This window comes from Pan troglodytes, chromosome 3 (assembly GCF_028858775.2).
Source record: "Pan troglodytes isolate AG18354 chromosome 3, NHGRI_mPanTro3-v2.0_pri, whole genome shotgun sequence".
Lineage (NCBI taxonomy): Eukaryota > Metazoa > Chordata > Mammalia > Primates > Hominidae > Pan > Pan troglodytes.
Window position 1 is genome coordinate 68,130,196 of NC_072401.2, and position 20,496 is coordinate 68,150,691.

General features: G+C 34.3%; 1 protein-coding gene across 50 annotated transcripts in view; it reads right to left on the reverse strand.

Annotated features, from left to right (window-relative positions):
• ADGRL3 (adhesion G protein-coupled receptor L3) overlaps positions 1–20,496 on the reverse strand; it is an 861,998-nt gene that overhangs the window by 329,866 nt on the left and 511,636 nt on the right. For 42 of the 50 annotated variants that reach the window (XM_054683080.1, XM_054683085.1, XM_054683079.1 and 39 more), the window contains 2 exons: positions 5,441–5,455; positions 2,526–3,326 (listed from right to left, as the gene is read on the reverse strand). In XM_054683080.1, coding sequence (XP_054539055.1) covers positions 2,526–3,326; positions 5,441–5,455 — 816 coding nt within the window. The remainder of the gene's footprint in view (positions 1–2,525; positions 3,327–5,440; positions 5,456–20,496) is intronic. The other 8 variants (XM_054683087.1, XM_054683094.1, XM_054683078.1 and 5 more) reach the window with 1 other exon arrangement.

Genomic DNA, 20,496 nt, shown 5'->3' on the forward strand with positions numbered 1-20,496 from the left:
GGATACATGCATATATGAATATATAAACATATAACAATAACCATATGAATATGTATACTAATACACATATGACTATACATATATACTTATATGTATAGTACAAAAAGCATATAGTCATATATGTGTATGAGTATATTCATATGTTTATTATATGCTAAAATTGTATGTATGCTAAAAATATTTTTGGCGAGTTTTTAAACACATGGGATTATGGTACCATCTTATTCTTTAAGGACAACTTAATAAAACTGAGTTAAGAACTTGCTTTAGTTTATCAAATCAGAACTTGAAATTGTAATTAATTTTAACCTATTATTCTAAATAAAAATAAGGTATGCTCTTTTAAATAAATAAAATTTGAATTATGTTATTGCCTCTTATTCACTGATTACCTAAAAAAAGTTATTATTTATTATTCCTTTGAGATATTAGAAATCACTTCTTGTTCCAGTTAAGAGTCAAAAAAGGCTAAGAACCATCCATAACAAAGTTTTCACTAACCAAACATAAATTTTAATTTAAGAATATCACAGCTATGAAAGGAGTGTCTTCCCAGAATACTCTAGATAATGGATTATTGATCAGGTTTTAAACTGTAAATGCAGTGGGTTAAAAAAACAAACAAAAAACCTTACCTGTACAGCGGTGAGTCAGACAATAGAGTTGGTCTAGGAGATTTTGTTGAGGACTTAGGAGAAATTGCTTTTGTTGCTATTGCATATTTAGTCTTTTCTTTCCGTAAAAGCCAATTCAACGTAATATCAGCATTGCTGATTGTGGAAACAAGTGCTGTCACTCTGACTGAAGCCTCTCCATGATTAGAGAAAATACTACCTAATTTGTCATCCTATCTGAATAAGAAGTGAAAAGCCATTCATTCATTCATTCATTCCACAAGAGTGATTGAGCCTTATTATATATATGCGATGTATTATACTAGAGTCAGAGAAGACAAATAATGTTAAGAGAAAAATACAACAAAAGAAAGGGTAAGGCAAGGCCATTGGCCATAAAAAACTTAGAATCTACTTCAGTAAAAAGATATGCATATACTAGACTAAGTTAGAAGAATGTCGTGCTAATAAAAGAGTAATTCGAAACATAATGCAGAAAATAAGAAATATTAACAGGATTGCACTTTATTTTAGCAAAGGTTTTATGCACTTCACTATATAAAGAACTAACCTGCTGAAAATGTTAAATGCCCTTCAAAGAAGGAGGGCTAAAAATTGGAGTTGAGCAAAACAAAGGAGAGTCAATTTCTTGTAGTTATACATTTTTACAGCTGAATGGCAAAAATAATTTAATTTTCGAATTGCTATATTACCATCAAAATTCAGACACCTCTATCTTAGTTTTCCATTATACTTTATCTTGGAGAAGACTATTATGGCTAGTTGATATGGTTTGACTCTGGGTCCCTACCCAAATCTCATCTTGAATTGTAATCTCCACATCCCCACATGTGGAGGGCAGGACCTGGTGGGAGGTGATTGGATCATGGGGACAGTCTCCCCTGTGCTGTTCTTGTGATAGTGAGTAAGTTCTCATGAAATCTGATGGCTTTATAAGGGACTCTTCCCCTTTCACTTGTTCATTCTCTTTTGCCTGCTGCCTTGTAAGACATGCCTTTGCTTCTCTCTCACCTTCTGCTATGATTGTAAGTTTCCTGAGGCTTCCTTAGCCATGTGGAACTGTGAGTCAATTAAACCTCTTTCTTTTATAAATTACCCAGTCTTGTTTATATCTTTACAGCAGTGTGAGAATGGACTAACATAACACACTAGCTAAAAATTTTAACCTTTAAGAGAATGGTGTTCAGTTGAGTACATAAAAATGAAAAAAAATTAAAGGTATTTATGATTGTCTTTAAACAACATTAAAAGGAAATGGTATGTTTTCAATGGAAAAGGGGCACTTTTAAAGAATTACAATTAAAACTCTATAAAAAATTGCAATGTCTTATACAAATTGAGGTATATTTTTACTGTACTTATCAGTTATGAACATTTTTCTCAACATACAAATTAATTCAGAACAGGCAGACTCAAACTGACAACCTTCCCAAAACGAGAGGTCAGATGTGATGCACTCTGTGAGGTGAATACATTGGTGCGGGCTCCTGAAACATAATATCAAGTTAACCCTTTGACAAGTTCCAAGTAGACAGCACTTCTGTGGGCATTTCACAATTAATTAGACAGGCTGGCATTCTATTTTAGCAATGGTTTTGTGCAGTTCACTCCACAAAGAACTAACCTGTTGAAAATAACAAACACCCTTCAAAGAAGAAGAGCTGAAGACTGGAGTTGAGCAGAACAAAGGAGAGTCTACTTCTTGCAGTTACACATTTTTATAGCTGAAAGTGATCAGCAGCAACCTTCTTTAGATGCAAAGACAAAGAACAATTTTCAGGTACACAGGCCAGAATACCACAAATAATGTTTAATAAAAACATAAAATGAACTTGCTGAAAACAAACAGTAAATATTTCCCCAAAGAGTACCATAAAAGGTTGAACTTACCTGATCTGCTATCCAGAGGTCCAAAATCCAAAGAATATTTCACGACGTGATAGTTATTCCATACATAAAGTAGGTTGTCCCTGGGGTTGTAATCCACAGCTGCAATGTACTGGTATGAATTAGGAAAGGGTACATCCACCAAACTATCCTTGCTTTGGTCAGTGTTGTAAATGTAGTCAATCTTATTTCCAGTAGCCTCATTGTCATCATCCTCATATACAGATTTGACCACATACAGAATTCCACAAATCATAAAGGCATTGGAAGCTGACCTTTTATCATATGCAGTATCCCATGTTCCTTCGATCCGTAGGGTGTAAGGGTTCAATTGACTAATGACAATTTTACCATTGTTTTGTTCTGTTGCATAGATTACCCATAGCCCATTCTCATCTACTGCCAGGTCTATGTCAGATTTGCCTCCCCATCGGTAAGGGGAGGTATCATGGTAATTGGCATTTGCTATGATAGCCTCTCCACTCTTTATCCTAGTCCGCAAATCAAACTTTACTATGTTCCTGGTGCGCTCTTTGTTGAAGAACAAAGCTCCATCATACACTACAAATCCTGTGCCATCCACCCTATGAGGGAGCTTGTAGGTTGTAGTTGGTCTTCCAGCAATGAAGTCATCCTTGGATGAATACTCAGTCAGGGTATCAGTTCTGTAGGGAGTCCAGGGCATATAATAAATCTTGTCAGATGCCTGCAGAGGGTCTTTGCACCACGCCCCAGATTGGTGGTCGGACTCAAACAAATGTTCACTCTGGTATACTCCTTTTAGTAGTCCAGGACAAAGAAAAACTGTTGGAAGGGAAACAGTTAAAATAAATAAATATGTTAATTTCATATTTTGTTATATAGTCTTATTTTTCACCAAATGGAATGCAACTCTAACAAGAGATACCCACCATCATTATTCTGCTGCATTCTTTTAAGAACACAAAGTATTCTTCCACATTAATTTTGGCTTCATTTCAAAATCATTTTGATTTTGATAACTGAAAAATGTCTAGCCTTTTTGTGAGTAGCTGTGCATTCCTGTGATTGTTACCTTTGTAAATATGCTACAATATTTTTGGAAATATATATCAGATGTAACATATGTCTATGTATTCTATAGACATATAAGAAATACAAATGTTTACACATAATACTTTTAATAGTTCACTGAAGAACATATTTCGAAACAAAAATAGTTTCCATTCTGATGAAATTCACCATTCAGTAGTTATCATTAAGAAACAGATGAATATCTCATAGTAATTTTTTAATAAAGGAGAAAGAAAAGCCCTGTAATACAGGCCACTGAATCTTTTAGCAAAAAAGTTCCCAACGTTGCTACAACACACACAGAGCATGCAACCCACACAATTAAAAATGAGTGATGGATGGATACTGGAAGGAAAAGAGAAAGGAAGAAAAAGAAAGGAAAGAAGGAATAAGGAAAGAAGAAAAGGTGAAAGGTTACAGAAAAGAACCCAAGATCTAGATTTTAATCAGTTAAAAATGTCCTGTTAAATACAGTAGTATTGGAAATTAAAAACATGTACCTTTTACTGTTACATGAGAAGAGCATTAAAACCCAAGATTACTTGCTATAATATTTTGCTGCTCATACTTCAGAATGAAAATGGCCAAGAATCATCTGATTCACTTGATTTTTAGTATGATTCAGTAGCATATCATGTGAATGGTGGTAAGAAAGCCTGGCTGATTCATCGGTAGTGAAGGGGCTATAAAGCAATGTTTCCCAAAGGGTGGTCCTTGAATCACGTGTTTCAAGTGGCATAGCTAGATGTTACACAGAAAGGAAAAAGGGATCCTTAGCCACATGTGTTTAAGAAATGTTATATTACATACAATTGTGGCATAGATTCTAATTGCTTAAGTACATTCGTGAATCTCCAAGGCAGAAGTGGGAAGGGTGAGCAAATTTCACACACTAATTGGATCATGGCACCTTTATCATAGAGCTTCTTTGGAGTATAGAATTCCGCTGAACCTACTATGGGAAACACTGCTCTAATATATTTGCAAAGCAAACACACTGAAAAATAATCATGCAGTCTACTGTTATGTTTGGAATGATTAGAAGTGTACTGGGTGAAAAAATTAGAAAATCACAGTAATTTGGATATTGACCCTTTTTTAATGATTAAAGTATTATTATTTTGGCATTAGTGATTAGCTTTTAAACAGTAACTATAAGCATAGATGCAATGGAAAACAATCTAAGATGAAACTCAGGTAGGTTTTGGAGATTATCAAAAAGAAAAGTACATTACTAAAATGCCCAAAGTTTTACTTTTAGAGAAATAACAAGTTTGGGAACAGGCTAACTACCAAAATCTTCCATAGCAAGGATAGAGGGCCATCATCAATATACAATCCATAATAATATTGATTGTAAGAATTTCATATGCTTGCTATAATTATAAAGGATAAGTATCCATTGTTATCAAAATTGTATATAAGCTTTATGCTAAATAACCATCCTTGATGACTAAAGTAACTTACTTTAGGTGGTTCGAAAAACTTTTTCCCTTTTTCCCAAAATAGTTAAAAATTTATGGAATAGGGAAACCATGCCAGAGCTATGAAAAATTAACTAGCATAGAAATAAAAACAAATTAAAGCAACCACTATTCATCACCATGAGTTGGATTTCTAACTACTCAAAAATAAAGGGGAATAAAATACACTGTTGAAAATTTTATACTACTAAACTCTTCTTAGATAAAAGAAAGTGACTCTTGTCAGTAATACAGATTAAAGTGAAGTTGAGCAGCAGAAGTAGTAAATAAATTTTCATAAAATAGATAAGAATTAATAACAAAATTATTTTAACTAAATGTTAAACTGTTAAATAACTTAGCCTATAAATAGTATATAATTTATGAAAGGTATTTAATTACCTTTTTGTTCCACTTCTATTGGAGAGAGAGAAGTAAAGAGAGAAAGGAGAAAAGAGAATAGATTAATGGTACGGTATTGGCCAAGCACTTTTTATTCACCTCTTCCAAACTGAAAGTAAATAATTTATTTCACTCATACTTGCTTTATTGAACATTATATGTTTTAATAAAACCCATCTCTCTAATACAGTTATTTAAAAATAATCATATTATATGCTTTAAAATGTAAACTTTGAGAAAAAGGGCAAAAATTAATCAAACTATGATTAAATAAACACACCATTCCAAATTACAGACACAGGAAATGCAATATTCATAATAAGAACACCAATATTTCCATTGGAAAGGCAGGTCGGCAATTATACAAAGAAAGCTTTCAAATAGTTTGACTAGTCTCACTTATAAATATTATAGTTTATACCAGTATTTCACATAATAGTTGTGCTTTCTATGCATTTCAAAGAATTTGTTTAGAAGGAACTACTCGGCAACTCATTTCCTAAGGCCTAAGATTTCCTGTAGTTTGTCAGTCTTATGAGAAATGCACCTCATGAGACTACACATTAATGTTGAATGATCTTACCCTAAATAAATTGATTTGGAATCCTTATTGAAGAAACTTTTCTCCCTCCTGCTCATTAGTATTTGATATTACTGTGGAAAAATACTGTGCTTCAGAAAAATACATTATCAGAAGGTTTAGAAAAATAATGAGCCACTGGCTCTGGTCTTTTCTGAAATTCTTAACAGAGTCAACATACACTTATAAAAATAGAGATCCTCAAACATGTTATGTTTATACATTTCAAATTAAATTCCATAATTATTTTTAAGGTACTGACCAATACAAGTCAGTAAAAATTTTGGAAAATTGTTAACGTATTCACAAACTTATCAAGCAGCATCTCTTTATCTTATAAATATTTTGTTTCACAGAGACAATTTGCTATATTCTAACATGAAAAAAGGGACCAATGAGAAAAAAGAGGAGAATGTCAGGGAAGAATGAGTTCACAACACAAACTTTAAAAAATCACAGATTTCAAGTGATGTAAAACTAAAGCAATTTCAGTGGAAGAGATGAACTGAGATATGCACAATAAATAAATTTAAAATGCTAGTAAGGTTTCAAAAACAAGTGAGAAATACTGTTTGGCATAATTACATTTGGGTGATATCTTTATACTTGATCTAAGCTTGAGTGTCTCCAGTTATTGTCAAAACCATACTCGTTTCTCTCCAACGACTTTTTTGAAGCCTCGATATCATGTTGCAAAGTGATATTGAGTGGTGATATTCCTCAATCTCACCAAGGAAAAACTGGCATATATCAAAAGTTCTGCTTAGAAAGTTGCAAATAAGGTTATCAAATTTTAGATCCTTAATCTCGCTAATTAATAAATATTATTATGTTTTAAATAGTTTCAACTTTTATTTTGGAATCAGGGGGTACATGTACAGGTTTGTTACATGGATATATAATGTGATACTGAGGTTTGGAGTATGACTGATCCCATCACCCAGGTAGTGAGCATAGTATCTAACAGTAAGTTTTTCAACCCTCACCCCCCTCCCTCCCTCTCTACAAATATTATTTTTAACAATATTTCTTGGGTGCTTTTAAAAACTCCATTATACTGTCATATTTGTCATCATCCTCCATCTTTATTGAGTAACTCCAGGGTTTACTGGACTGTATGTCTCGAATACGCTAATACAGGCATCTCAAGCCTTATCTGAGATGCACTTCATGCTTATACCAGAATAATCACAAACCTATATTCAGACTGACAACTAAGCACCTTAACAAATTGCATAATCGATAGTCTCCAAAGTATAGACATTATAACGAAGGCTGAGGTTGGGGATAGAAAGTCATATGAAAGTTGACATTTGTCAACAACTAGCCTACAAAGAAGTTTTCAGAACTAATTTGGTTCCTTGAAATAGCCTCAGATAGCAATATCTTCCTGAAAAATACAGAGAGAGACAGAGACTTACATTCTAAAATACAAAAATGCTCGTTTATGGAACTTTAGTCTTTTTTAACATAAAACTCATAGACAATCTTATTTTTGAGTGGAAATATCTTAACTTCTTTGTGAGTTTTATTTCTCTCTTCAACAAATACTTAATGAGAAGACAGGCTATGTAACAAAAAAGTATTGGCAATGGTATCTGTTATATTCTTCAAATATTATCCTACACTTTGATGGAAATTTTTATTTTTTGAAGAGCTTTAACCTCTATTAACTCAACTGCCATTTGGTAAAATTTTGATTTTGATTCTCTGGTCCTGTTTCATATCAGAGAAATTGGCATAAGCTGTAGAATAAGTAAAGCTTGCCTCTGTTGATTGCTGGTTACTCAAAATGAAGATTTATTAGGCTGTTGTGCTTTGGAGAAAATTATTATGATCTTGCCCATGTCATGACTGGCTGTAGCTCATTTATCATTTATTTGATATTTTCAAGACTGAAGTAAAACAGTCCTATAATTTAAGTTGAAACAAGCGCACACAAATCATATTCCCATAACAAAAACCGGCAAGACAACATAATTTGTCATTGAAAAGCTTGGTAACACTAAGGATCGGCCAGTCATTACCTATCATTTAATTCTGATTCTAGAAGCTTCCCTTCACTGAATAAATAATCAAATTACATGAATACAAGAAACAAGCACACTACTGTATCCTGCACAACCACATAATAAATACTCAGTGAATAGCTCTTGAATTAAATACATAATCCAAATAACATTGAACAATTTTGCTTCTTGATATTTTAAGCATGTGGTAAAAAGAAAAAGTGGTGAAATAGAATCTGCATTCACTATATAAAATCATATTGCAATGCATTATCTGCGTAATGTCTGTGTATTTTAATGGGTGGGGAAGAAAGTAAAATTTATAAGCAATTTGTATCTCTAACCCATTAAATATAAAACTGGAGAGCAAAAGAAGAAAAAGTATATGGGTGGTATTGTGGGTTATATTGGCAAAAAACATTTGTTGCTACAAAACAGCCTGCAGTGATCTAAAAACACAGGCCTAAAATACTCCCTTCCCTCCTCTCTGTAATGAGATAATAAATAAATGAATTGCATGATGACAACCGTGCAAGGGCCTTTTTCAGGATCTCTTGTTTTTTAGTCTAGTCCAATATCCTGAATTCTGGCATAGCTGTTATTGTTCATTTCCAAACGTTTTTGAAACGAGTTTGTCTCCTTTTCTCTCTACACTTTTAATTTCCAAACTATTTTTACTGTGCGTTCAGCCTCTATAAATATGTTTATATATTTCCTTAAAGTGATTTCATTGTTGTCCTTTCTCAAACTTAATGTCATAAGCTATATCCTGTGGTTAGAATAAATGACAAATTCAAACTAAGAAGAATTTTATTCTCTATAAAAGAAAGAAATAGGTAAAAATGATTAGTAAATTTTCCTCTATATTTCCCAAGAGTTTATAAAATACATATAATATATAGTCATGTTATTGTTTCAAAAAATAAGATATTTGTTCAGCCATTTCTGAATCATATGCAATACCTTTGAATTGCATTGTTTAATTAGAAAAGGTACGGATCAGAGAGCATAGGTATGTACTGCCAAGTTTTTTAAAATTACATCACAAAATAGAGAGAAATAAATTTGTTGCATGCCAAAAATTGTTAATGCCATAACTAAGAACTATGAACTTGTATTCAATTTTAATGTTTAAATTTTATTTTCTTTTAAACTATAAAAATCATAGAACACATTTTCTATTTACAATGCAGAATGTTACAATCCAATAATGCCCCCGTATTTCTATAATCTATAAGAAAAAAGACACTTACAGGGGACATAACATGGTAATAAAATATTAAATAATTTCTAAACAATTTTTTTCATTGCAATGTAATAGTATTGTTAAAAGAATGATTTTCCCTGTAACATTTGGTTTAGACTATTAAAATACATTTGGGTACCCTTATCACATGGCAGCTGGGCAGTTGGGATACGGCAGAAAGGCAAAATAAGAAAGTAATAAAAAAATCACAACCAGTTACCTAATCACAACCAGTTGCATAATCAAAAGCTCACAATACTATAGGTTGAAGATCCCAGATCTAAAAATCTGAAATAAAAAATGTTCCAGGCTGGGCGTGGTGGCTCACGCCTGTAATCCCAGCACTTTGGGAGTCCGAGGTGGGTGGATCACCTGAGTTCGGGAGTTCGAGACCAGCCTGGCCAACACAGTGAAACCCTATCTCTACTAAAAATACAAAAATTAGCTGGGTGGGGTGATGCATGACTGTAATCCCAGCAACTCGGGAGGCTGAGGCAGAAGAATCACTTGAACCCAAAAGGCAGAGGTTGCAGTGAGCCAAGATCGCGCCACTGCACTCCAACCTGGGCGACAGGGTGAGACTCCTTCTCAAAAAACAAAAAAAAAAGTTCCAGTGAGTATTTTCCTTGAGCATCATGTTTGCACTAAAAAATTTTCAGATTTTGGAGCATTTAGGTTCTCCAGAACAATGAATATATTTCAAAATCCCAAGTATCCAAAATCTGAAACATTTCTGATCCCAAGAATTTTCGATAAGGGATACTTAGCCTATACTTTATATATGAACAGCATTTTATAATTTAATAAAATGCTTTCACATGAATCACCTTATTTAATTATTGAAGTATTAACAGCATAACAATGTGATATTGTATTTATTATTCCCATCAGAGAAGAGTAAAGAGGGTCTAAACACTAAAGGATTTGACCAAGGTCAACCCTGGTAGGTGGCAGAGTCCTGCCATTTGTCTAATACCATATGCTCACAACATACAAACTCAATGAAACACAGTTTAATTGTTGTACTCTTGCTCTCCATTTCCTCCCTGTCATCAAATCCATGAAAAAGCATACTTTAGAAAATACAAAAATATAAATAGAAACTCCCTGAGAGTAGGCACTATATCTGGTATAATATTCATTCATTAAGTACTGAAATTTTGCATACAAAACTGAGTAGACTTTTGGTTTTCTTTGTTTTTTTTTTTTGAGATGAAGTCTCGCTCTGTTGCCCAGGCTGCAGTGCAATGGCGCAATCTTGGCTCACTGCAAGCTCTGCCTCCCAGGTTCACACCATTCTCCTGCCTCAGCCTCCCCAGTAGCTGGGACTACAGGCACCTGCCACCACGCCTGGCTAATTTTGTTTTGTATTTTTAGTAGAGATGGGGTTTCACTGTGTAAGCCAGGATGTGATTTGCCCGCCTCAGCCTCCCAAAGTGCTGGGATTACAGGCATGAGCCACTGCACCCAGCCTTAAGTAGACATTTAAATGTAGGCATTCTCATTATCCCAACTTTTCAAATGGGGAAACTGAGGCACAAATACCATGGCTCTATGGCTAATAAGTTTAGGTAGCTAAGCTTTGTTTAGGTCAAGTTGAAACAGGAATTCAGGTTTGGATATTATTCATTATTGATGTTCAATAAGATAAAAATTCATCTTACTCATCTACAGTGCTCAACACATAAACAGAGCTTAATTAATATTTGCCATGCTTTGTGCAATGACTAAATGGCACTATGGTATTTTCAAAGAAAGGGACAGAATGACACACTTTTCAGTGCTATCACCCCTTGAGACTAGTGTACTAGTGTTACAAAGCAACTCTCTAGAGAAGATAAAATACAGGAAAAAAAATGGTTTCCACATTTCTTGACTAAGGAAAACCAAGATTTCTCTTATAACTGGAAACAAACCTGTGCTGAATAACTCATGTCTCCCTAATAGTTATTATTCCAAAACAGATAATTCTCTTCTTCCATTTCACTTCTACCAAGAAATACAGAAGCACTTCAGTAAATAGAAATAAAAAAAAATGTGAAGTTCATTCAATTTTTTGGTATATTGCATATCAAAAATTCTGACAGACATCTGTCGCTTTCAGTAAATAAAGTACTAATCCTTTATTTAATGAGAGACAGGAGTAATCTCTGCAGCTCTGCTTCTAAATTATGTTTTTCAAATAATACCCATGCATCACTGAATAAAAGTGCTGCTCAAGTACCTTGTATTACAATGGCTTTATATAATTTGTTTCCAAAATTAACACCTCCTAATGAATTTCATCCTGGAGTGTGCAGATTGAAAATGCCAATAATTCATAGAATGCTTTTGCTAGCCATATTCTAATTTAAACACTTAAATGCAATATCTATAGATGCTACAGAAACTGAGATGGCCTTTAATTTTGTATTAACATTCCATGCCATTGATGGATCTGCAAAACCTTTCAAACTATTAATTTAGCCTTTTAGAAGAAAATGCAGCTCTCTTAGTAGACTCTTTTGAGAATCTATTTATAATAGCTTTAGTAAAAATAATAATTTTTCAAAGTTATTATTGGTAATACTTAAAGTTGATACAACATTTGCTTCTTCAATGACGTACCCTTGTGACAATGATTTGTTACTACTATGTGATAACCACATGACATTTAAAGTTGCTAAACAAAAAACAAAGGCAGAGTTACCTCAGATTGTATAAGACTAAATATGCGTGTTTATATATTAGATTCACTGAATTCATCTGTGGAGCTCCTGTTATGCACAACACACTTACAGCTGTGAATAGAGACAAATAGTAACAATCATAACACTTAACAGTTACTGAATGTGTACTCTGTGAAGAGTCAATCTGTGAATCATTTTATTTCATCCTCATCGAAACTCATGACTTTGGTGATACTATTATTACAGAAGTTATTAAGAAATTATTTTAGGTATGTAGAAAGGGTAAGGAGTCCTCGGTAAGGCTTTTTCTTTTAATAAAAAGCTCCCAAAACATTTCTTTTCTAATAGAAAAGTGAAAAGCCTGACCGGCAAGCATTGATATGCAAATGCTGGGAAATAGAAACCTGATCCACCCAACATGGCGGTTCCCTCCCTCTTCTAGTCACCACATACGCCAGGTGTCATGGCTGCCTCTAGATAACACCACCTGTGCAAGACATCATGGCGACCTGCATCTGTACATTAAATGGCTAAGGTGGGAGGGCCAGTTTTTTTCACTGGCTACGTGAATGACACACCTGGTAAAACCAATCCCCTGGGCCCTATGCAAATCAGACACCACCTCCTCCAGCCTCCCAGTATAACTGACTGCTTTCTGTGGAAGGGGCAGGGGTTTTTATCTGTTCAGAGCCCCCACTCCCTCTGTATGGGGGAGCTTTTTTCTTCTTTCTTGCCTATTAAACTTTCCTCTCCTTAAAACCACTCCACGTGTGTCCGTGTCATTAATCTTATCCGTGCGAGACAAGGGACCAGGGTGTTTCTCTGGTCATTGAAGCCATATCACTATTACGACCATGCTATAAAGGACAAACTAATCGCTGCTTCAGGGAAACTTATAGTCTAATAATTGGTGATTTTCAGTATACTTATTTACTAAAGATAAGCTGTTCTTAAATGCTGTCAAAGAAATCTGTGTAAAGACATTAAAAACAGACAAGAATAGAAGTGAATGACAGAGAAAGGGGGAATTGTCAAGAGAAGCCGAAGTTAGAAACACAAGGCATAACAGTTTGACTAAAATTAAACTTCCTATGGAAAATGTCATCTATTTGTTCCTAAGACATGTATTTTTGACTGATTCTTATTACTGGGTTCTATACATCCAGCTCTGGATATGTAACAAATATGATATTAAAAATGAATCTAGATCTAATTTCAGAAATTTAGTAAATACTTTTAAATTAATAGTCCCAGAGTTTGGAGGCTGAAAGTATGTTAGATGCCATTTAGTTTGAGTTGATATTTTATAAATAAGAAAAATGAAACCAGATAATTGAGATATTAGCTCCAAATCACAGTTTATTTTAGATTAATTGGCATTCCAATTTTATCAAACACCAAAAAAACTGATGAGTAAAGATCTTAAACCTATCTTCTAAGGGCTTCAGTTGACATATATAGGATATATTTGACGTATTTTCTACATGTCAATTTCTAAAGAATTCTACAATTAATTTAATTTTTGTTTCAGTTCTAGAAATCATATTTGTACTAAGGAACATATTATTATTCACCATGTTATTATTAAATACAAAATATTTTCTGTTCTTTGGCTAGTGAATCCAGCCCCAAGTTGACCGAGGCAGTTGAAAGAATTGTACAAAGTGACAGAGTATTCCATAGTTCTTAAGCATTCCTAGGCTATTCCTCAAGATGTTGGGTTTTGTTGGTGTTTTGTTTTTTTCTCATGGAATGTCTTGTTGGGTTTTGTTGTTCTATTCTCTTGCATGAAATGATGATAGAAACTTACCATACCAAGATTAATTCACAAGATTTCAAGAGCTCTGGTAGAGACAATAGTTATAATTCTATCAGAAATAAACTAACTTGACTTCTTACAGCTAAAGGTTTATCTTGTCAATAGAATCAGGATAGCAATTTCTGCCTTCGCAATCCATAAAATTGTTAAGTGAATCAAAAATTATCACATTACTTACTACTTTATTTTAAATGCTCCTAAGGATTAAAAAGTAAACTGTGATTTGGGGCTAATATCTGAATTATCTGGCTTCATTTTTCTCATTTATAAAATATCGGCTCAAATTAAATGATATCCAAATCTTTAGATTCATTACTATAATCTTCCAATATGTGTTTCTTATATATTTTTATATAATTTCAGAAAATTCAATGAATCTGCCATCTCTATAAATAAATTTTTATACAAACTGTATTTGTTTTTCAGGCTTTCTATCAAATTTCTATTCATATTTGAAAGGCCAAACATTTTGTAAAACCTACATGAAGCCTGATTTACCTTTTATTTTTGTCTTACCTAATCTGCTTTGTGTTTGTCACTGAGCACTCACATACCTCAAAAGGGGAGTGATGGGAGGAAAGGATGTCTTACACAATGATTGTTGCTTGTGAAAGCGACTCTGTCCATGTAAAACCCTCAAATATACTGTGATGGTTAGCATTGAGTGTCAACTTGATTGGATTTAAGAATATACAGTATTGTTCCTGGGTGTGTCTGTGAGGGTGTTACCAAAGGAGATGAACATTTGAGTCAGTGGACTGGGAGAGGCAGACCTACCCTCAATCTGAGTGGGCACAATCTAATCAGCTGCCAGCGCAGGGGCTAGAATAAAGCAGGCAGAAGTTGGAAAGAGCAAACTTGTTGAGTCTTCTGGGCTTCATCTTTTTTCTGTGCTGGATGCTTCCTGCCCTCACACATCACACTACAAGTTCTTCAGCTTTTGGACCCTTGGGCTTACATCAGTGATTTGCAAGGGCTCTCAGGCCTTTGGCCACAGACTGAAGGCTACACTGTCAGCTTCCCTACTTTTGAGGTTTTGGGACTCAGACTGGCTTCCTTGCTCCTCAGTTTGCAGGCAGCCTATTGTGGGACTTCACCTTGTGATCGTGTGTCAATACTCCTTAATAAACTCCCCTTCACATATACATCTATCCTATTAGTCCTGTCCCTCTAGAGAACCTTAATACTGTTGCTAAGAAAGATTTGTAATCTGTGGAATTCCTCCTTATTGATATTCACATTTAAGTTATTCTTAGTCCTACTTATTTAGCATTTACACTATAACAGTATATTTGCTGGGTACTTCTTCTATTATCTTATTTAATCCTCACATCAACCCTGCTGAGATGATTGTCACCATTATGCAGATGAGGAGACAGTAGAAGACTCATATAACTAGTAATCGGTAGAGCTGGTGTTTGAACTTCGAAGCCTGCACTAAACCTCTGTGCTATGCTCCCTGGGAAAACAGAACATAAGGATTATGATAATTATGAGAACAACTCATATTTATTAAGTGCCTTCCTTATTATCCACTTAATGCATTACCATTAGCAATTAGATAGTGTCATGATTTCAATATTACAAAGGCAGAAACTATGCTACAGATAAGTTAAATAAATAGTAAGTGCCACATTCAAGATACAATGCCAGGCTTCTCACCAGAGCACAATTGCTAAACCACTATCTTTCATGTGCAAGCTACTGTTATTGAATATCTCCATTGATTAAAGAGCAAATACTATTCCCAGCTACCCCTATTACTCTCTATATGCCATCAGTGCTTTATCTGCTAAGTTATATTTAGCAGAAATAGAAAATTACTTTATGGCCTGCTCTTAATAAAAATATGATTGTGATTTCAACAAACAAAACATTTGAAAGTTAATATCAGTAACTAGGAATAACTTATCTTAAAAAAGTATCACTCTAGTCGGGCATGGTGGCTCACGCCTGTAATCCTAGCACTTTGGGAGGCCGAGGTGTGTGGATCACGAGGTCGGGAGTTGGACACCAGCCTGGCCAATATGGTGAAACCCCATCTCTACTAAAAATACAAAAATTAACTGGGCGTGGTGGTGGGCGCCTGTAGTCCCAGCTACTCAGGAGGCTGAGGCAGAAGAATCCCTTCAACCTGGGAGGCGGAGCTTGCAGTGAGCCGAGATTGAACCACTGCACTCCAGCCTGGGTGACAGAGTGAGACTCCGTCTCAAAAAAAAAAAAAAAAAAAAGTATCACTCTGAGTTTTGCTAAAGAATCTCTTCTCAGAGTCATCTATTTAAGATCTCTTTTCAGATTACATTGCTTTTCTTGGACATCATTTAAGGCAGTATCACATTCCAGACTTACAAGGCACAATGTTGGTCACTTGGAAAGCAAGGAGCCAGCATTTAAGTCAGTAATGTCTGACAGGGGGCGGGAACGGTGGCTCAGGCCTGTAATCTTAGCACTTTACAGGGCTGAGGTGGGCAGATCACTTGAGGTCAGGAGTTCAAGACCAGCCTGGCCAACATAATGAAAACCAGTCTCCACTAAAAAATACAAAAATTAGCCAGGCGTAGTGGTGGGCACCTGTAGTTCCAGCTACTCAGGAGGCTGAGGCAGGAGAATCACTTGAATCTGGGAGGCGGAGGTTGCAGTGAGCCAAGCATGGCCACTGCACTCTAGCCTGGGCGACCGGGTGAGACTCTGTCTTAAAAAAAAAAAAAAAAAAAAAAAGGTATGACAGAGGTGAAAGAAATGCAGGGTTAGAAGAATTAAATATGCCAAGAAGAAAGTGGTACACATAAAACTGTTTGCTAGTGTTTATCTTACTTGAAAGAAAAATCATGTTTTATTAATCATGTATCTTACAGTACACTTGTAGAAGTAGCAGTTTTTCTCATGTGGTTCCTCCTGTTTCTTCTTTCATTCTTCAGTGACCATCACAGTGTGTTCATGACAATTCAGTAGCATGATTCCATTGGCTTAACCAAATATACTTAATTGGATAGTGAATGGTTTCTACTTATTTTCCACTCTTTATGATGGATTTAGTTCTGTAGTATTGGGATATTTAATACAAGAATTGCATGCCTCTGAGAATGATGGCATCATATTCCCTATCTGTTTTCCTTACGAATTTATGTTCCTCCTTTGAGAGATAGTGACAGAAAGAATAAATATTCCTTAAAAAGCAGTTATAAATTGGGTAGGTCAAAGTTGACAAAGGAAATAATAAGCAGATAGCTATCCAAATGTATATAATGTGATACACAATCCAAAGGTGAGAAATTGAATAGAAAGATTAAATTAAAACAAATAGAAACACAGCATAAAGTATGCTTTCCCTCTCATTCTTTATCATACTCAGCCAACATCTGTGAAGCAATTCACTAAATGCATGTCTTGTTTGTTTTAGTGAAATGTGTCAAATTAGAGGAAAAGTCAGTTTTAGAGAATGAAACAAATGACCACATTATTCTTTGCTCTATTGGACCACTGTCAACATACTTTATAGTCTATTTAAACTAACTAGCCCCAGCTATTTTTTTTTTCCTTAAAAGCCATCTGTAGAAGGGTCATAAAAAGAAATTTGTTAGTGAGATCATTAAGGAAGGAACTACCAACAATATAACATTACTAGGTGTAACTTTCTCACCAATTAAATCAGCTTCCTGGTAGACAACAAAAAGTGATTGATATCTACTAAACTGATTAGAGTTGAAACTTATTAAATCTTTAATTTTATGTTTATATTCACTGTAAGTACTATATAAATATTAGTACATCTTCCACATAAGGTGATCTTTTTTGTAAAAAAATTCAACTTTAAAGAACAAATACATTTTAAATAGAAGTTATATGTTTTCAGGAACAACTATGTAATGACAAATTCTGCTAACTTACTAGAAAGTAACCTGTATATGTTTAACGACTGCTTCATTCACTGCTGTGAAATATTCACTTAAAGCAAGCCACTCAATAAGTATTTTCAATTTATTAAATAAATCCAAGGGTTTTCTATCTCAGGTGCTCTTGAATAACAGGTACAACTTTATTTGTATTAAGAAAGGCAAATTTAAAGAAAAAAATAAAATGGCTATGTGGATTGTACCAATGCTATGCTGAAGTGAATACTTTCTGATTATAAAGTTTAATCAATACATCTATTTGTTATTTTTGGTTAATATTCTAATTACAAAAAACCCCACCAAAACCCAAAAAACAAATAACCATGGTCTGTTCCATTATGCTACATTTTTATTTTATTTTATTTTATTTTATTTTATTTTATTTTACTTTATTTTATTTTATTTATTTATTTTGAGACAACTCTGTCACACAGGCTGCCGTGCAGTGGCCTGATCTCAGGTTACTGCAACCTCCGCCTCCCAGGTTCAAGCAACCCTCCCTCCTCAGCCACCCGAGTAGCTAGGACTACAGGCATGTACCATCATGCCTGGCTAATTTTTGCACTTTTAATTGAGATGGGGTTCCACCATGTTGGCCAGGCTGATCTCGAACTCCTGATCTCAGGTGATCTGCGTGCCTCGGCCTCCCAAAGTGCTGGGATTACAGGTGTCAGCCACAATGCCCAGCCCCATTATGCTACATTTTTAAATAATGAAAACTGCAAACAAAATAGCTTACATTTGAGGGCATTTTAAACATAATTAAATAAGTGCATAATTTTAAAACAAGAAGAATTTATAGAAACAATAGCCAACAATTATTGAATGTTTACTATGTGTAAACTCTTACTACTAACTTAATTATCAAAACGACTTTTTGATAGGAACTATATTATCACCATTTCACAGATAAAACAAGTGAGGAGCAGAGACATTAAATTACTTGCTCAAGGTCACAAATCAGGTAAGAGATAGAGCTAGGAATTTATAAGACAATCTGGCTCCAAGGTTTATGCTCATTGGATAGCATATAATTTCCCAAGAAGATTACAGATCAGTTGGTACTGAATTATTTTTTTCTCACCCAGAAAATGAAGTAGCACAATTCCGATGCCCTATTTCAAAGGTCAATGGATTTGAAAAATATATTCAAATGCATGATGTTTTAAATGAAATCTCAAGTCATGAATTTTGGATGGTTTGTCATACACACACACACACACACACACACACACACACACACACACATATAAACTATGTGGCCTACAGAATTTGGCATCTACTTCAAAAAAAATGATATACACATTTGGAAACAGTGTGGAGGTAAAGTTTTAGGTTTCTGAGATTTATGAGATGTATATTTACTAACCACAAACAATTACATCTTAACCCGCAAGTCTTTCCTTAACATCAGTTCACCTTTCATGCATCTAGATGCCTGAATTCATCACACCATGGTCAAGTTCTAGACTCTTCTGTGCCTTATTAATTTTACAGAAGAAGAGAGATTTATCACAGAAAATATGAACTCCTTAGTGATGGAAGTTAACATCAAAAGCCTACATTATAAAAGGAAAGACAGTATAAAATCCTGGTGTGCTGCAATGCTATGACAATGGGCTTTTTGTTCTTTTTCAAAACACGCATAGTTTCATCTACCATTGTAAAACTGATGTCTTAATAGTACATCTAAGTTTATGCATTTGGAGGATTTGGCAGTCTTTTATGAATCTTCTCCCTCGGTTTAGTGAACTATATATTATCTATTTGAATTCAGGGCCATTAAATTCTTGCAAAGTGTTTATTGCACAATACATATTATTGGTCCTGTCACTGAACAGTGCCCTCTTTCTGTTTTATAGCTAATGTAGCATTTCTCCATGACATCAATAGATTAAAACATTTACTACCAGAAAAATTATGTGAAAATGGAGCAAACTCATTTTGCTACAAGCTAACTCAATAAATCTGTCCAGTTTACTGATGTTCATTTTCCTTTAAAATCGGTACGTATTTATCTTGCAAACTTCAAGAACACAGAAGAGAGAGGTTAATTTTCTTTTTTTCTACCCCTGGCAGCAATGCTACATTGTTAATGTTAATAAATGGCAGTTGAATAGAACCAGATCTATATTTCTGATATGTACTCAGGAAAATTTAGAAAAGGGTCAATGAGGGATGTATTAAGATTTTTAAAAGGTTCTATCTACTGTTTCTAGAGCCACACACCAGTCTTTCAATAACAGAAGAAGGAAGTACAGCTAAAGTTAATTGGTTGAATTTTATGATGCTAACTTGATGCCTTTCTTAAATTTATCACCAAAAAATAAGTCATTAGCAAATTTAATTTGCTTCCATTTGAGCAAATAAAAATAAAATACAGGCAAATTTAGTCCTGTATTTTTAAGCTGATAATTGAGGAATAAAGAAAATGGTAGAAATAGTACTTTTCCTGACAGTATTGTCGAGGAAAGGATTTTTTTTTTTTTTTTTTTTACTTTAAGGGCAAACAAACTCTCCCTTTTCCAATTCCTTTCCTGTTATGAAAGGAGATGGTTATGAAAATGGCTTATGTTACTGCCTCTAGAGCCATGCTGACCAATTGGCCAAGCATGCAACACTTAGAATAGATGCTCAGAGATAATACAAGCTCATCTCTCCAAGTTCTATGTGACAACTTTGTCCTTAGTTATGGCAATACAGTGGAAAGAAAATAGTAAATGTTTATCAAACCAGATCACATCTATAGCTGTAAAATAGCTATGTGACATCTTTTTTTTTTTAACTACCACAAGTGCAAAATATCACTGATTAGATACATGCCAGAATTTTTATTATGA